Here is an 18,144-nt window from a genome sequence, read left to right on the forward strand (position 1 = left end):
AACACTGCAAAAACAAACTACTGAACAAAACTATATATTGAAGTCAAATTTTAAACAACAGTGAAGACGCATCATGTCGTTAGAGGCCCATTATGGCTGTTTCGACTGTTTTCAGATTTTTATTATTATTTATAAACCTGCTTTTGTTTTTGGTTCCCATGGAGCCTTGAAGAGAAAGAGTGGGATATAAATAATAATAATAATAATAATAATAATAATAATAATAATAATAATGGTTTACATTCATGAAGTGGAAGCCTCAGGCTCCTCTGTCACTTCTCTGGCATGACCACAAGGAGGAAAAATCTGCTTCCTGCTGTTCGACAACTGTGGTTTATCATTAAATTAAAAAAAGGGCAAATAGTGATTAAACTATTGTTTATTGAAATACACCAAGATGATAAATCACAGTTTGAGACGGGCTGAGATGGAACAATTTGCCCTTTCCGGGCATAAAAAGGAGGCAGGTGTATCTAATCTCCTCCTCATGGTTGTGCTAAATGTCGTGAGAAGAGGAAAGACCAAGTGAGCCTGAGGCTCGTTCACATAGTGCTAAACTATAGTTTAGTGTTAAATCCAAAATGAAGTCATAATGATAAACACAAATAGGAAAGGATATTTTCCTGGTTTTTCTATACCCACTCTGTAGTCTGTGTAGCTTTTAGATGGGTGGAAATTGAATATAAACAGAAGATTTGCCCTCTCAAAAGCAATAACTTTGTTTGATTCATGTTTTTCACTCACGTAAGCCTGCAAAAGATAAAGAAAGGTAGATTTAGATGCTTACTAAAATGATTTTGAACTTAAACCACATAGAAGTAGGGCAATATGTTTACCATCATAGTCAATTCAACCAAGAGATTCTGGAGATGAAAGAAGTTCACGTAAGTGACAGTCTGTCATGAAGTAAGTAACTTCATATAAGAATTCAGATTTTAAAAAGCTGGGTAAGCTATAAGAGGGGGGGGAGGAATAACGAGCCTGCTATAGTGCTATATATTTCACTTTAGCTATTGAAGGTGGTGGTATGCATATCTGTGGAGAAAATCCACCACAATGACATCTGAGGAGAAAATTCTTTCAAAGGCCCTGTCCTTTACTTCACAATTCTTTTTAAGTGTTCTCTGTTCCTTCTTGCTTAGGCCAACAGCTGGATTGATGGAGATTTATGGCTGCACAGAATTTTACTTTTGACATGAATCTTATAAGCAGTGTCTTTGAGATGCTGCCTGTGTCACTTTTGAATGCTTAATCAATTTCATGTCAATTTTGCTCAGGAGAGGGAAATGGGAAGTATGCTGAGTGAAGAACCTCACTGCTTAAGAAAAGAGGTGCTTGTGGAGGAAGGAACATCTGAAGCAATCAAGTGGCGCACAATATTCTAAACAATTTCAGTTCACTATATATTATACACACCAAAAAGAAATTTTGTTTTATAAAGTGGTGCTTGCTACATGTGTTATTTCAGAGGGCAATTTTGCTTGAACCATGTATGAATTACAGAGGGCTAATTTCAAGTCGGGAGAGGGCTAAAGAGTACCTGCTATGTCACTGGAAGACAAGTGTGTGGCATTCAAGTTGAACTGGGGCAGCTATTAGGTATTAATATCAGAGTTGAATGCTGGGGTTTTAGAACTGTACTATACCTGTATGAATGAATTTATTATTTCAGCCAGTCACAGACCAGTTCCAGCTCACATACAAAATCAGGAAACACAATAGGGGTACATTTAAATTTGCAGTTCGGTATAACAGGGACAGTACAGATATAGCAGCAATTAAAAGATATACCGGTAAATTAGATCTTACTCACTAAAATATAACCTGAAGTTGTCATTTAAAACCTTAATCATGATGATATCACAGCTTGTTCCCTAAGTTTTATGGCAATCGCACAGAATTTGGCAACCTTTTACATGATCTCTGGATCTTTGTCCTCTTCCAGAGATTTTAAACCAATGTTTAAAATCGGACCCATTTGAAGATTTTTGCATAGCAGGGGTGATAAATGCTGAGCGTATGTTTCCATAGAAATGACATCATAACAAGGCATGAGACAGTTTCTACCTCCATCAAGGCAGACTCTTTCCGTGTATGGTTTTTACCTGTATTATATTTTATTATACCTGGTACTATACCTGTATTTAGCAAGAAATTAAGCACATACAATGAGAGTGCAATCCAAATCTATTGGTATTTGCTGCTAGAGCGGGTTAGCATATGAAGGGAGTGGTCACCCACCAGCCTTTGATGTGGGGGCTCTGTTGCGGCTGCAAAAACCTTTGCTGAAGCAGCAGAAAGAACAGGAGGTAAGGAACTGCTGCTAGCAGTTGGTGGTATTAGACGCAGGGATGCAAAGCAGGGAATGGGAGCAAAGCAGAACCACCAATGGATCCACTGGATTAAAAGCTGCACCATCCCTGTGAAAGAAACCTGATCTGCGGCCCTCAGCTACGTACATCAAGCTGGAGATCCGCATAGGGACAAGAAAACTCCACCCCACCCAACTTCCTCTCTAGCCAGCTTGAGCAGCAGAGTTTGGGATGTGGCAGTGATTCTCACTCTGATGCTTTGTAGCCCAGGTTTGGATTGTTCTGTAAGTTGCGTGAGGGTGAAGGTACAGTAAAAAAGAAGAAGAAGAAGAAGAAGAAGAAGAAGAAGAAGAAGAAGAAGAAGAAGAAGAAGAAGAAGAAGAAGAAGAAGTGGTGCAAGAATTAACAACGGGGAAACTAAATACAATTAAGGACAGATGCAGGAAAGACTCTTGCCTGTGTTCAAGTCTCACTGATTCAGTGGGACTTACGATAAGAATGTATAGGATTAGGCTGCACAGGAATGCTGGCTCAGAGATCAGAGGTCTGGTTTAAAAGTTATACAGTAATTGACCTCATGGTGCTATTTTTCCCCTTACAGGCTTTAAAAATCTCTGAAATAATCCTTATTGACAATGTGCTGCCTGCCTATGTTGCAAGAGAAAAGCAGAACATTTATTAATGACAAACAATTGGTAGAGGCACCAGGACAATTTCGTCCTAGTGAGTGGCCAGATAGGTTGTGATGAAAATAAGAACGAACAGCGTCTACTATAACGCCATTGGCTACCGCATATCTGCTTTGCATGTTAAATATGAAAAAAGGTATTAATTTCCAATGCAAAATCTGGTTGAATCAGAAAAGCAACAAACCGTGGATGACACTTTAGACTAATTGCTTACCTATGAAATTAATTTTCATAAAACAACTCATTCTGTAAAGTTCTATGGTTATTTTACTGCTGCTTCTTCTCTCTTTCTCCCTGAGTTATATAGCTGCAAAGCTTTCCAAAAAGTCTCCTGTGGCAGCAACTGTGATAATTAAAAGCTGCAATCCTATCTATTGTCAACACAAGTGTTGACAGTCTGGGAAACGTGCGTAAAATAGCCTGAGAGGTAGAGCAATGAATGCATACAGCTTGTTAGTTATCTTTCATTCCTTTAGTAACTTCAGCATCCTTTATTTCTTCATACTTGCGTAGCATTCTTCTACTGCTCCAACCAATTCACATATATTAACTGAGTAACATACATGTAAGGAAGGTCAAGAAGGCTAAGGCTGTGAGATATTAAGTAGCCTTAAGCAAGTGCCTAAATTCATGGCAAAGTGGCATTAGAACCAGGGACTCAACGCATAACATTCTTAGAACCAAGCTTCACATTATGTTTAATCTATATAGTGCAGCTGTGTCTCTCATTTTTCTTAAATTAATTACAGCTGCTAAGGAGGGGGTTGTTGTTGTGATTATGGCTGGGAGAAAAATTCCATCCTCAGCAGCCATGTCTCCCTTGAAAATTGTGGAAACAAAAAATAAAAAAATTCCTTCCGTAGCACCTTAGAGACCAACTAAGTTTGTCATAGGTATGAGCTTTCGTGTGCATGCACACTTCTTCAGATACCTTCAGAAAATTGTGCACCACCATGTGGCTGGTGCCAATAAGCATCCTCCAGAGCGGAAGTTGATCTAAGAAAAACAAGAGTGATTGCTACATGCTTTTCATTACGTGTCACGTGTCATTTGATCCTGAATGAGCTCCCTTAAAAACATAAGGGGATGTCAGGTCAAAAGCTCAACTAGTCTATCATCCCATTTTCCATAGTGACCCACTAGATCCCACCAAGAAGTACATAGGCAGGAAATTAAGGGACTCACCCCAGCACCTGGTATTCAGTGGCTTACTGCCTCTGAACATATAGTTGCCCATTTTCCAACCATACCATGCACATATGGCTGCACCACTGATTTCATGGTCATTTCTCCACCCCTTTCCCCTTCCACATCTTAAATTATATTGTGTATAATATGCCAATTAGTGGTTTTATGGGCTAATAGCAGCAGCTTCTTTCTCCTAGATAAGCCCTGGTATTCACAATACTCCCACAGCATGGTAGCCAAGCTGGTGGGGTAATGAGGGAGGGGCTGCACCAGGTGGGAGGGGCTTATACCATGGCTCCTCCTCAAATCAGCATCCAAGATGGGCCAGTGTCGTGGAGTGGTGCCACAGAGATGCCCTCTGACACTGACATTGCTGGCGCTTATCAAGATGATCTTGGAGCTGGGCAAGGGTGAGGTTGGGGTTGAGAAGACTCCCCAAAATGTGCCTGCACAGCCCCAACCTTGCCACCACCCCGCATCAATCACACTGGTAAGCAGCAGAGACAGCAGGGTTGGGAGGGTAGCATTAAAAACTGGTTCAATGCTCATGTGGGGAACAGCTTCAATATGGATGCTCCATGACACACAGGAATTCTCATGCTACCTTTCAGGTGGGGAAAGGAGTCACATGGTTGGGTAACATTAGTATCAGCAAAGATACTAATCTACTCCTCATTGCCCTGCCAATAGAATAGCCACACTTCTACCATGCTGTTCTAATCATTGCTGGTAGGATATGCAAACCATCTGCAGATATCAACGTTTCAGCCGCCTTTCTGCAGATGTATAATTAGCAAGTCTTTCTCCACTGCGTGGAACAGATGGAAATACTCTTAATAATGGCATATAAGTAGAATTTTTGACTCAATTGCAAATGGTTGTATGCCATGATTTCATCAGTTTTCACACTCAGTTGCTGCTTGATTTTCAGGGTTCTCCCCTCAGCACCTGCATGCCTCTATTCAGGAGAGCGCCCCAATTTCTAGCATATGATTTGCAGGAAGCTGCCGAATGCAAGAGGGGCATGCAAAGTCACCTTATGCCTATTCTCTTCCACCAGCATTTGTTTAAGTATTTGTTTAAGCATTTGCTTAAGTATTTTACAAATAAGGCTGCATAATATGGAAACAGTCAAAGTGTTCCTAATTTAAGCAAATTACCGGGCAATGTGAAGCTTGCAAATGGGAGCTAAGAATAATAAGAAAGCAAGAAATGTAGCACAACAACTGAACCTGGCAGTGAGTTTATTTGCAGTCTAGTTCTACAGTTAAGTAGAATATTGATATTATGATAACAAACATTTAACAATTTATTGAAAGCTAAAAGCATTTTCTAAAAATAAGCACAGTTGTTATTATTATTATCAAACAAATATGTCAAAATAATGTAAACATTAGATGTGATCTAGACAGTTTTATTACTGGACATAAAATAAAATAAAATACATCAAATGGAGGGGAAAGAAAAGATCTTTCTTTTCATGGTAAACAGGAGACTGTTTCATTGTGATATGAACACAACATCACCACTCATATGCTTTGAAAATATGTTAAAAGGAGAACGCAGAATATAAGAAATTGCTTTATTTTCTTTTCAAATGCAGTTTACTATTAGAATTTCAAACATGCACAATACTTGTGACAAATGCAAAAAACCTAATGTATATACTTTACCGGGGGTGATGAAAGCCAGCCAAATCTTTCTTCCAACTTGTTAATATCTCTGTCGAATTCATTTAGGAATCGATAGCGAAGAAGCTGATCATCAGCTAAATGAAACTGTCTCCTGGCATAATGGAAGCTTTCATTATTGCCTTGTCTGGGAAAGTCTAACCATTCTGGATGCCCAAACTCATTACCTATATTAAACAAAACAAAGATAAAGAGATACAATATAAATATGTCTGCAATAGTTAACACCTCTCCAAAACACATTCAAATGCATAGTTCTTAAAAATATATACTTAAACTATATTTTTTTGGGTCTTTGAACCAGGAGTGAGCAACTTTCCAGAGGCCACATGCCAAGGGTGGGTGGGTGGGTGGGGTAAATACACCACATTTTTTTAAAGACAGTGCTGACTCTGAGGGTCCTGAAAGCAACAAATGATCCACTAAGAAGATCAGAGACTAGACAAGAGGTTACTGGATGGGTGGGTGTTCCATTGTCCCCAGGCAACAGAGCTGTGGACATTGAAAAAGTTGCACTTAAATCATACTATGAACAGCTGAGAAGTGAAATCTAAAGTTTAAAAATTGGCAGGTGGCTTGTTTGACCTGCTTGCAAAAGTATTCTAAGCAATGTATTCTCACCCATGCTAGCTGATGATGATGGGGCTTGTAGTCCAACAACATATGGGGATCGCCCATCTGGCTAGGTTTCCCCAACCATTCTGGGTGGCTTCCAACAGAAAAATGAAATAAAATAATCAATTAAACATTAAAAGCCTCCCTAAACAGGGCTTCAGATGTCTTCTAAAAATCTGGTAGCTGTTTTTCTCTTTGACATCTGGTGGGAGGGCGTTCTACAGGCTGGGCGCCACCACCGAGAAGGCCCTCTGCCTGGTTCCCTGCAACTTGGCTTCTCGCAACGAGGGAACTGCCAGAAGGCCCTCGGTACTGGACCTCGGTGTCCGGGCAGAACGATGGGGGTGGAGACGCTCCTTCAGGTGCTACGTGACATTAGAGGGAGGAATCTCCTCCTTATTTCAGACATTGAAATAAAGTGAGTTTTAATCTGAGGATGGTATATAAATCAAATATTAATGTATAATCAAGCCAACTCATTTCTCATGTTTTGCTTTTTGAATGCAACAGATGCATTAGATTGGTTGGTTTCTCCACTTGCCCACAAACCAGGATCAGTCTTCCCAATCTGGTGGTCTGCAGATGTTGCAGAATTAAATGTCCATCATCCTCAACCACTGACCATGCTGGTTGGGGCTGATGGGAACTGAAGTCCAACTAACATCTGAAGGGAACCAGGTTGTGGAGAAAGACTTCTATTTCATAAACTCAAATAGAAAGACAACTTGGAGAGTAATGCTAAATTCATCCATGGAGTCTCCATTTGAGGCCTTCCCTGAGGTTTTCATTATTAGGAACCATAAAGGGAAAATACAGACAGTTGTGGGAGAATATATGCTTATAAAATATGGTTCTAAACACTGTTCATACTTGGAATACTAGCAAGAAATATTAGCTAGGTAAAAAACAACAACAAATCCATCATAAAAGAAAGCAAAAACAAGGCACAAAACGCAAATAGTTTTGAATAGTGCCACTTTGTAAACGAACCACCAAGCAGCAAATTAAATTTCATCTTGACATATGTAGCCATTAAGCTCCACATTCAGAAAAAAGCAAACCATCACAAAACACTAACATAAGTATGAAGTACTGTGCCTGAATCACAGAAAAACAGTGAAAGTGACCTTGGGCTAATAATGGATTGAAAATATGATGAAAATGTTGGGAGAGTATGATGGTGAAATTTGCATCAAATCAAAACAGGAACCCTCATTATTTAAAAATGGTATTATATGATGGTATCCAAATTCAGATGGATGCTATATACAATGTATGCACACATTCCTATCTCATGTGTGCTAGATAAGGTTAGGAAAGACTTGAGTGATGTGAATGAAACACAACATGTATTTTGGAGACAGCTATAAAAGAAAAAAGGTAGCTTAAAGCAATTTTTAAAGGCTTGTAGAATTTCAGATCAACATAACATTTTAGCCTTAAATAAGGAATGCGCTCCCATGTTTAATCTCTGAAAAGAAGCATAAGAGTTAATAGCCATTCTTGTTCACAAAAAATGTAGTACATATGGATTGTCTAGAAAATGATGCTGGGAGAGGCTGTTCTTTTCTAGTCTACACAGGAGGGGAAGAGGAAACGAGATGGTGATGATGATGATGATGATAATAATAATAATAATAATAATATCTTATAATTTCTCTCAGGTAACAAGTGATGTGAACCATCTATGCCCACTGTTAGAGCAAGGAATACTGTGTCAGATGGACAAACACGCAGCTGCTTATGTGGTTGTCACTTACAAATGGGTAGCCTTCAAGAAAAATATCTGCAGGATTCTCCTTTTGTTTTTCATTTCTTGCACAACCAGCAGCTTTAACAAGTGGGTAACTGAAGATTTCTGAGCGCTAACGTACTATTGGGATTTCTTTCTCAGTAATTAATTTCTTTTCCTCCCTCCACTTCTATGTAAAGGTCCAAACTATAAATTGACAACAAGCCAGCTGCTGCAAGTGATGGAATGTGAGACAACAATACTAATTGGGAGTGGGGGAGGAAACTCCATTAGCTTAACATTTTGATTAGTAGATGCTTTTATTTCACAAAACTATAATGAATATTAATTTCACATAGGAATTAATTGAAGTATACCGCTGTGTACGTGTGCATTTGTGAATTACGATTTTCTATGCAGACATCAATGAATAAACTGATATATTAAAAACAACCATGCTGGTGTGCAGTTGTAAGGCAATATGTGTATTAGTTTTGGCAGTACATGGTGCTGGCAATTTACCAGTCATGGATTTAGAAGGTGTACTAAAAATACATTTAAAACTCTTGCATAAAATTACAGTCCTTTGTTAGTGCCTGCTAGGACTGTGGAAAAATATGATCACCTGGCATCTTGGACAACTAATGCTTTGCAGTGCCTTTCATGCCATGAGCTAAGGGGATCTTTTTAAGGAACACATCAGGGTCCCTGAAATTTTGCTGATTCTGTAATGCTTGCATTTGTTGACAACCCTCTTACCCAGGAGTATGCCCAGGACTCAAGGCATCTATTATCCTGAAACCTGAAAGTGAGCATTTGGCCCTGTTGACCAGAAAAGCCAAGAGGATTATTAAGGAAGACTATGCTCTGTATGGGTTTGTTATGTTTTGTCTCAATGTAGACCTCTATGGATCTATACCAGCCCAAACAGAAGGATTTAGAAATGAATCTACCTAGAGTTGAAGTCAAGGCAGAGGCACCTACAGTGTGTTGGATGGAACATACCAAAGATCTTTGAATCTAGAATGGCCCTCTGGTGCAATTTTCCAATATCAGGTTATGTTTCCCGGAGGCTGCAAATTTAAAGCAGGATGAGGATGGTTCAACCGGCAACACCTTTACAAGTGATTTAGTTCTCCTGAAACAAGAGGCACTTATTTCTGTGCTTTAGAAAATAATGAGTGTTTATTTAACGCAGCCACAGTGCTGAAAATACAGAAATCATTACAATTCAAGAGTCAAATGATTTTGCATTGTTCTTTGCTATTATCGTCATATAGTTCTTTAAATATATAGTTAACAAGAAGAGCATAAAGCAGCACTGATCTGAGAAAGCAGTTCATCTAGAAATGCCATCAGCGTGTCTACATAGCCCGGGGATCCACCAGATACTTAATTATACTACAAAGAGGACTGAAATAGGTGTCAAAATTGACAAGCAACAAAGCTATCTGGGAGCTTCACAACTTGGTGCAAAAAATGTGCAAAACAACCCTGTCAAGATATTCCAGCAAACTCCCCCAGACTAGCTGGCTCTAAAAAGAGCCATTAAACTTGTCATTTTTAAAAATAGAAAACTTCTGAACATCCCAAGTGACAGATGTCAAGCTTCATGAATGCATTAATATTCATGAAGCAACAGACATTCAAAATTACAAGCCAGGATAATTTATATCCTGATTCTTATGCCGTTGCAACCCACCCCAAACCCTCAGACACGAAGCAACTACTAAATCCAAACGTTTTATATGCCGCAATACTTCACACTTATTTCAAAGCTGACACGGAGAAGAGATACATTCTTGTTGATAAATAGAGTTTACCACTGTCTAAAAGGACTATGATGACAGAAAATGCGTCAGGGGGGAGAGCAAAGAAATGCATCTTGCGCCGGATGCAGGAAGTTTCCCAAACGGAGGGAGAATTCAATCCCCTTAGGGCCTTTAAAGGAAATTAGTTTACTGCATGAAGAATGCATAGACTTTGTGGAGAATCCCAACCACTTTCCCCAAGATAGTATGACAGTTGTGGGGAAATCATATTTCTCCCAAGCACGCCATCTGCTACTTGCTGATAAAGGGAAGACATGATTTCCGTCCCAGCTAGTGCAATCTGTAGTGCTTTATGGATTGTGGTTCTGCAGATGCCAAGGGCATGTTTTGGGTAGTGTCTCGCTATCACTGGGGACCAGAGATACATCCTCTCCCTTCACCACCACTCTGTATCTGACTCGTTTAAAAACCTTTTAAGGAAAATAATTTACTTTATTTATCTTGCCTGCTAGAGGTTAACCTCTCTCCACCACACTACTGTAGCAGGAACACTCATAAAGACTTTTAAAATGTAAAACAAAACTAGGTAGATATTTTGTGGGCATTTTTTTCCTTCCGCACAATTCAGCAGCATGCCAGAGGTAAGCCAGTTAGTTGCAAAAGGCATTTCATTTCTAATTCCAACTTCACTAATAAAGATATGGGAAAATCCTTAATGAGTAAGGCTTGCAGTTGGAATGTGTCCCAGATTCTTCGAAATCACTGCTCAATCTTTATAAATTGACAAACATTTAAAGCGATATGCCAGTGCTGAATGAAAACATGCTATTTCAATATGATTACCATTCAAACAAACATTTAAAACTATATTTCTACAAGTCTAGGGGGTAAGAGAGAAACACTACCAATTAATGTTCATAATACAAAGCACAACTGATAACTAAGGCTGCAATCCTATTTACACGTTAAGTCCCTGGTCTTACGTTAATACTATTAAAACTTATTCGACACTTCCTCTTCTTCTTCTTCTTCTTTTGGCCAATGCAACCCAAAGTGACTTATGATAATGAATGGACAACATACATTAAAGGCACCATAGAATAAAGCATGGGAAAATCTAAAGCACATTCTTGTTTTTAAAAGGCAGGATTATTGAGACAGATAATTGGTCCATCTAGCTCATCTATACTGAAATACAATGGCTTTCTAGAGAGTTTCAAACTGGAGTCTTTCACAGCACTATTTAGATGCTGGGGGTTGATTGCACCTAAAACATCTGCTCTACTACTGGGCTACAGGCAATCCTTCCCCCCAAAGATACTTCAAATGTTTTGAAAATAGCCACCATTGAACACAACAGGACTTCCTTTTGAGCAAACATTCATTGGCTTATACTGCACCAACAGCTCACGAATTAAGCAATGTTTCAAAAAGGTATAACTTTTTAAAATAATTATCTTAGTTATTATTTTAATTATCTTAGTTAAGGATTCCCTTATGGGTTCAGTTAGATGGTGGTTTAAAATTGCAGGCCCCTGTGTGCAACCCTCACTCGGATCCTGCTGCATATGGAAAATGGTAAAAGAGCCACTATTTTGTCTTCTGATCATGGAAATTTGTGTTTGATCACACTGAGTTCAGTAACAGAAGATGCCATAATGCACGGGTGTCAAACACAAGGCCCGGGGGCCAAATCCGGCCCGCCAGACCTCGTCATGTGGCCCGCCGAGCGCCCCAGCCAGCGGGACCCAGCAGCGGGATCTTGCTGCTGAAGCGCCGCACCAACAAAGCGCCAACAAACAGCTGGGGCCTGGGGGAGGGGTAGAAAGGCGGCCGGAGCAGTGCTGCGTGGAGCACCCCGAGCCACAGCAGGAGAAGGAGAAGGCAGCTTGCCGGGTCAGCGGCCAGCAACGCCGCACGGAGAGTCCCGAGCCTCTGCGACGCAGCAGTGCTCTGTAGCACTTTGAATCCTCCTCCTCCTGCCACGGCTCAGCGCCTGGAAACGGCTGCTGCTGCTGCTGAAGCACAGACAAAGCACCCAGCAGTGCCTTCCTCCCCTCCCCTCCCCTCCCCTCCCTCTCCCTCTCCTCAGAAACATAGGATGCTGCTTTATACTTCTGGCCCTTAAACCCTGGAACCCGGAGAACAGCTCCAGTGAGTCAACCTCAGCCAGTCCCTTTGGTGAAGGGTGGTGGCTCACTGGCAGAACATCTGTCCTGCATGCAGAAGGACCCCAGCATCTCCAGGTACCAGTAGCTCTGCAAAGCTCCTGCATGAAACCCTAGCGAGCCTCCACCAACCCAGTGCAGTTACCAAAAATCATTTTTCAATAAATTGTACAATAATTGTACATTTGAATATCTACTTGCCATTATTCTGACTATGTTAGTTATTACTTACATTATTACAAAAAACAGTAATAATTGAATGCAGTGACAATAATTTATGATAATAAAGAGTGGACACATAGTCCTACAGATACAACCGGCCCTTTGAGGGTGACCAAACTGCTGATGCGGCCCCCAATGAATTTGAGTTTGACACCCCTGCCATAATGTATCTGCAGATCCATTTTTGTGCAAACGGGCATGCAAGAATAGACACAGATAATGTTATGGCTGTCATTTTTTTCCCTCCCATGTTGTTGACTTTAGCATGGCTGGCAAATATATATGAGTATCAAGTAATGTGGGTGGTACTAGTCATAGAACCGTCATCTTGTACATACTGGTACATCCCATAAATTAAAGAGCCTGATCATTTTTTTAAAAAAAAAACACAGTGTGAGCCAGAATGCATCAATGCAAAAAAACTGCCAATGAGTCAGTACTAACATGCCATTTAAAAATGCCACTCTTTGTCTATGATACAAACTACTCTGTTTAGTAATTAAAAATATTAAAAAAAAACTTGCTGGAGAGAGCATTTGTGTATATTCAGTATTGTCAAATATATTTTCATTAGCCTTGGCAACTGCATCACTCCAGGAATATCTTACAGGTAAAGAGCACAGAGCAAACTCCCACTCAGTCATGAAGCTCACTGGGTGCGCTTGGGCCAGTCACTTACTCCCAGACTAACCTAACCTCCCTCACAGGGTTGTTGTGGGGATAAAATGGGGAGGAGGAAGCATGTATTGAGCTCCTTGGAAGAAAGCTGAGATTTGAATGTAATAAATAAAATAAACACACGTGAATCTTCCCGATACCAGACCAGACTTTTTGTCCATCTAATTTGGTATTATCCCTCCAGCATTCTCCAACCTACTGCCCTCCAGATATTTTGGACAACTCCTATCATCCCTGCCACCTACCATGAACTGGGGAACACAGTTTGCTAGTGTCTTTCACATGATCCAGTCCTTTTAACTGGAAATTTCAGGGAGGAAACTTGATGTGTTCTGCAAGAAAAGAATGCACACTGTCTATGACCCATATTCAAGGCCCATAGCTTTGATGCACTCATGAAACTCTCCTGGCAAAGCAATCTATGCATGGACGTCTTCCTTCATTTAAGTCAACAGTTAGCATCTCTAACTCAGGAGCTTCAGGTATATATTGCAATTCGATATACAATAGGCTCTGGACTGAATGCTATGCCTTTTAAAATGTAAAGGGGGAACTCTTTTTCCATTTCTTTTATAAAATTCTTGCATTTGATGAATACATTTATCTTACTGAGCAAATGAAAATTGTCCAGATATAGCTCCCCTACATTTTGGAAGGAGATGCATTCTTTTTCTAGAACTACATCAATTTCAGCCCTTAGCAGAAAGGCATTTAAATTTTTATTGTATTCTCTTACCTCTCAGCAAAAGAATTTACAAGGCAAACATTAAATAATTTTTCATGGATATTCAAAGTTAGATGACATATCTGTATAGTATAGAGTAGCACAGATAAAAACAAAACAAATGCTTATATTGACAGTAAGGAAAGATGTTTGGCCAAACCAATCCTACTACTTTAGGATGACTGCTGCAATATGGATGGGCTGCACAATGAGATTGTGGGAAATGTGCAAAGAACTAAATCCATATTTTGAGTGCATCTTAATTTTATCAAATACGAAGTTCAAAACTACTGCAGAGACAGAAAATTGTCTATCTGCAATTACACTCCACAGGTATTACTCCATCTGAAAAGGCAATAAAAGGAGCCTGTAATGAGATTTCTAAATATAAGTGCAACAAAACAATATGTATAACCAAAACAAATGACCCATGTTGCATGGATATCAGATGAAGCTGGACATCCTATTTGATTCCTTTCAATGTGTCATCTTGTCAAGATGTATTTCAGGAATAAAAACCTAAGCACACAGTGAAAATGTATAACACATCCATTTGCAGGAATTTACATGACTCAGCAGTAAATACAAAGTACAGGAGAAGCTGAAATATATTTTCTTCATCTTTTTTTTTTTAAAAAAACCCAAACAAAAAACAAACATGAGATTTTTAGCGAGGTAGAAGTTAAAGGCCTGAAATGCATTTTTCCCTTGCCAGTGAGGGTTAGAGATAGCTTAAAGAAGTTGAGCAAATTTGTGTGTTTTAAAACATATGTGAACTAAAGCTGCTCCCATTATTAACAAGGGTAAACGCTTATCAGTTTACAAGATGCCCAGTTAACTTACTGTTTTTAATTCTCATTCCCATCTTCTTCTACATTTTCCCTTCTAATATTTAATACAGTCATACCTCGGTTTAAGTATGCCTCGGTTTGAGTTTAAGTACTCCACGGACCTGTCTGGAACGGATTCATCCACTTTCCATTACTTTCAGTGGGAAAGTTCGCTTCAGGTTAAGTACGCTTCAGGTTAAGTACAGACTTCCGGAACCAATTGTGTCTGTAAACCGAGGTACCACTGTATAACAACTATTATAGTGTTGCAACACTTTCAAACACTTGTGACACTGCCTAAAATTCCAGGAGACAGTATGAGCAATCCATATAATTATGGCTAGAATTAATCACCAGAAAACCAGGCGAGAAGGCTCATGCATTCAATGAGTTTGCAACTTATCACAGTTGATGAGCAGTCAAGAAAAAGTAAGCTTTCTTAGTAGTAGTTCCTGTTCTCAAGAGTCCCGGATGATATTTGACTTCCCCAAATTGACAAATGCTCTCAAAGCGCCTCAGGAAAAAAGAAATAGGAAAAATCTCATAAGGGAAAAATCTCACTAGACTTCTAGGCTCTGAGCAGGCCTAATGTAACTCCTTGGACCCTAAACTATGAAAGCTTTAAAAACAAAATTGCAACATACAGTACAGTAGTTTTAAAACCAAGCAGTAGCAAAGAGTGCACAATGTTACCTTTTTTAAACAAAAGAATGTGATAAAACACTATACCAGTATTTTAACAGGATTGGAGGAACCTTTATCCAAGCGTCTCATGCTATGCATGCTTACTTGGAAAGACAAGAGGGAATACAAAACTTTGAAGCAAGTTAGAAGCAGGGAGATAAAAGGGGGCAAAGAAGGGTCGGAAAAGAGGTGAAATGGAAGGTAAATTCATACAGTGACAGCCAAGGATATTGAGATACTGTATCAACTATTTTACATAAGGACTAACAGAACGTTATCGCGTTCAGTCTCTGTAGGCAATTCTGGTGGAGTGTATGCTTTTTACATGATGCAAACCCTTTTATCTTCTTCCTTCTATATCTTTGACAAGGAAATGCTTTGAAGAAAGAGCATTAAAGGGTTTTGATAAGTCACACGATGCGGTTCTGTTAGGTGACATTAGTCCATTTGCCACTTTTCATGTAATCAGGTTCACTACAGAAAGACAAAAGAAAAATTGGGCCCATTTGTTTTCCTAACACAGCTGTTTGAGGGAAGGTCCCAAATAGCAAACTCCAATGTCACTAGGGCAAATTGTATATTTAGCCCATGTGTTTTGGAACAGAGTTTTGTACCTAATCTGCTACACTCACAATATTTACTGAACAATTTCGTTTCCAGCATGTGCTAGTGTTTTATTTTCTTATTTTATCATTTTAAGACCCTGTTTCAGTACAGATATAGGTATATCCCCCCAAGAGGTGGTGATGTAGCAATTAGAATGCTGGAACAGGACTGGGAAGACACATTCTAGCTCTCACTTAGGGTGACCTTGGGCCAGACACTTACCGTGAGGATAAAATAAGAAGGGGAGAATGATGCATGCGACTTTCGGCTCCTTCAAGTAAAATTGGTATATAGATGTGATAAAATAATAATGAAATAATGAAATGAACAAACAGACAACACATATCCAAAAACGTGCTCCCACAGCACATTTCCCAGGGTAACTTTGTCCTACTTTACTGCACTTACATGCAGCACACCAAATGCCAGAGAACGGAAGGGGCAGCAAGAGACCCCCCCCCCTATCTTCTTTCCCTCTCTGTGCAGCTTTCTATCCCCACCACTCCGGCCTTGCAAGTGGAGAAGGGACATTGGTAGAAGGGGACGTTTTGGCAAAGGTGTGTTCAGGACGTCAGCTAGGAATTCATGGGATTCCAGAATGGGAGAAATATGGAATAGAAATGTAAAAGGGAAAACAAATGATCTCACACAGTCAGCCCCACAAACAGCTCCTCCTACATTCAGGTGGCAGGTTGTGTCTGAAGGGAGAGAATGAACAAGATAATTGGACAGACACAACCTGCCCAATGCTTCTTTGTGGGCTTCGGGTCAATGCTATCCTGTGCTATTGCTTGAATATGGAACTGTTTACATGGGCCACTCCAAAAGCCAACCTCAGCTACATGCAAATAAAGAAACTTTTAAAAAAAACTGCCGTATTTTTCGCTCCACAAGATACACTTTTTTCCTCCTAAAAAGTAAGAGGAAATGTCTGTGCGTCTTATGGAGTAAATGCGTGATCACTGGAGCCAAATTGCCCAGGGGCGAAAGGCAGATCATGCTTTTTTTTTAAAAAAAAAAAAAAGCTAAAGGCTAACAAGAGGGAAAGAGAGTGTTGAAAGGACCCGCTCAGCAGCTGATTGCAAGAGAGTGGGGAGGTAGGTAAGGGAGCTACCTCCCTTCCCGCCCCACCCAGCCCTTTGCCTGGGCCTCAATCGTTGTCTGCAGAGGGAGACATGTGTGAGCTGACCCCCCCCCCCATGGGTCTTTTCCCATTTGCAAAAAAAAAAAACTTTGAGCAGATTCTTTTAAAAAATTGAGCTTTCCCCCTTTGCAGAAGCTTCCTCAAGTATTTAATTTTTTTGGGGGGGGGGCACCTAGGCCTCTAGGAGTTGGCTGCTATGCCTAGGACAATTCAAGAAAGCAAAATATTTTCTTCCTTGTTTTCCTCCTCTAAAAACTAGGTGCGTCTTATGGAGCGAAAAATACGGTCTTGATCTCTCTCTCTCTCTCTCTCTCACTCACACACACACACACACACACACTTAAAAGATGTTCTTACTTTTCGAATTAATGGTTGAATCATAATCATCTACCACATCTCATTTTAGTTCTCTTTTGAGTCGCTATTAGTCAGTCCTAAATTTATGCTCTTTCTCTCTCTCCTTATATTTCCCTATTTCTCAAGTGGGTCAAAATTACGGTGCTCTAACTTGATAATACATCAAATGCTTTACCAGTGGTCTGCTACAAATTTGAAAGGCTTAATATCTTGTAATTGCCATGCAACCCATACTTATGGCTTTGTATTAAAACAACTTGAGTGTGCACAGAACATACAAAGGCAAAACTACTGCCCTATAAATACAGGAACGAAACAAGAGTGGGAGGGAATAAAAAACACACTCACTTGTAGGAAGGATGGCTCTGATCAGAATTGCTGCTGTGGATAAAATTATCCTTTTTTGTAAGTTCAAATGGCAATATTTTCTCTTGCAAGTGGGAGGAAAAATTACCAGGTGAACTTCTATTCATGAAAAGAAACTGCTATAAAAAGTTATAGCAATAAAGATGGCAACAAGCCCAATAGTTACCAAGTTTTGCCAAAGCAGCAGATGGCCCAAATATAAAATAAGTTTCCTCGCATTAAATTCAGATTCCATTTAAATTAATTTGGCTATAATAATTTCTCTGCTTTCCCCTTCCTGCTTAGAGGGAAAAACAGTTTTGAACAATTGTCTTCTAAAATTCTAAAAAAGCAAAACATGCACTGTCACATTGGCTGCGGTATTCC

General features: G+C 39.7%; 1 protein-coding gene across 2 annotated transcripts in view; it reads right to left on the reverse strand.

The window, feature by feature from the left end:
- The window catches only part of GBE1 (1,4-alpha-glucan branching enzyme 1), a 162,434-nt gene that overhangs the window by 25,985 nt on the left and 118,305 nt on the right, over positions 1 to 18,144 (reverse strand). For both annotated transcript variants that reach the window (XM_035114821.3, XM_035114820.3), the window contains exons 13-14: positions 5,863 to 6,047; positions 620 to 750 (exon numbers count right to left, since the gene is read on the reverse strand). In XM_035114821.3, coding sequence (XP_034970712.2) covers positions 620 to 750; positions 5,863 to 6,047 — 316 coding nt within the window. The remainder of the gene's footprint in view (positions 1 to 619; positions 751 to 5,862; positions 6,048 to 18,144) is intronic.

This window comes from Zootoca vivipara, chromosome 4, assembly GCF_965207765.1.
Source record: "Zootoca vivipara chromosome 4, rZooViv2.hap1.1, whole genome shotgun sequence".
Lineage (NCBI taxonomy): Eukaryota > Metazoa > Chordata > Lepidosauria > Squamata > Lacertidae > Zootoca > Zootoca vivipara.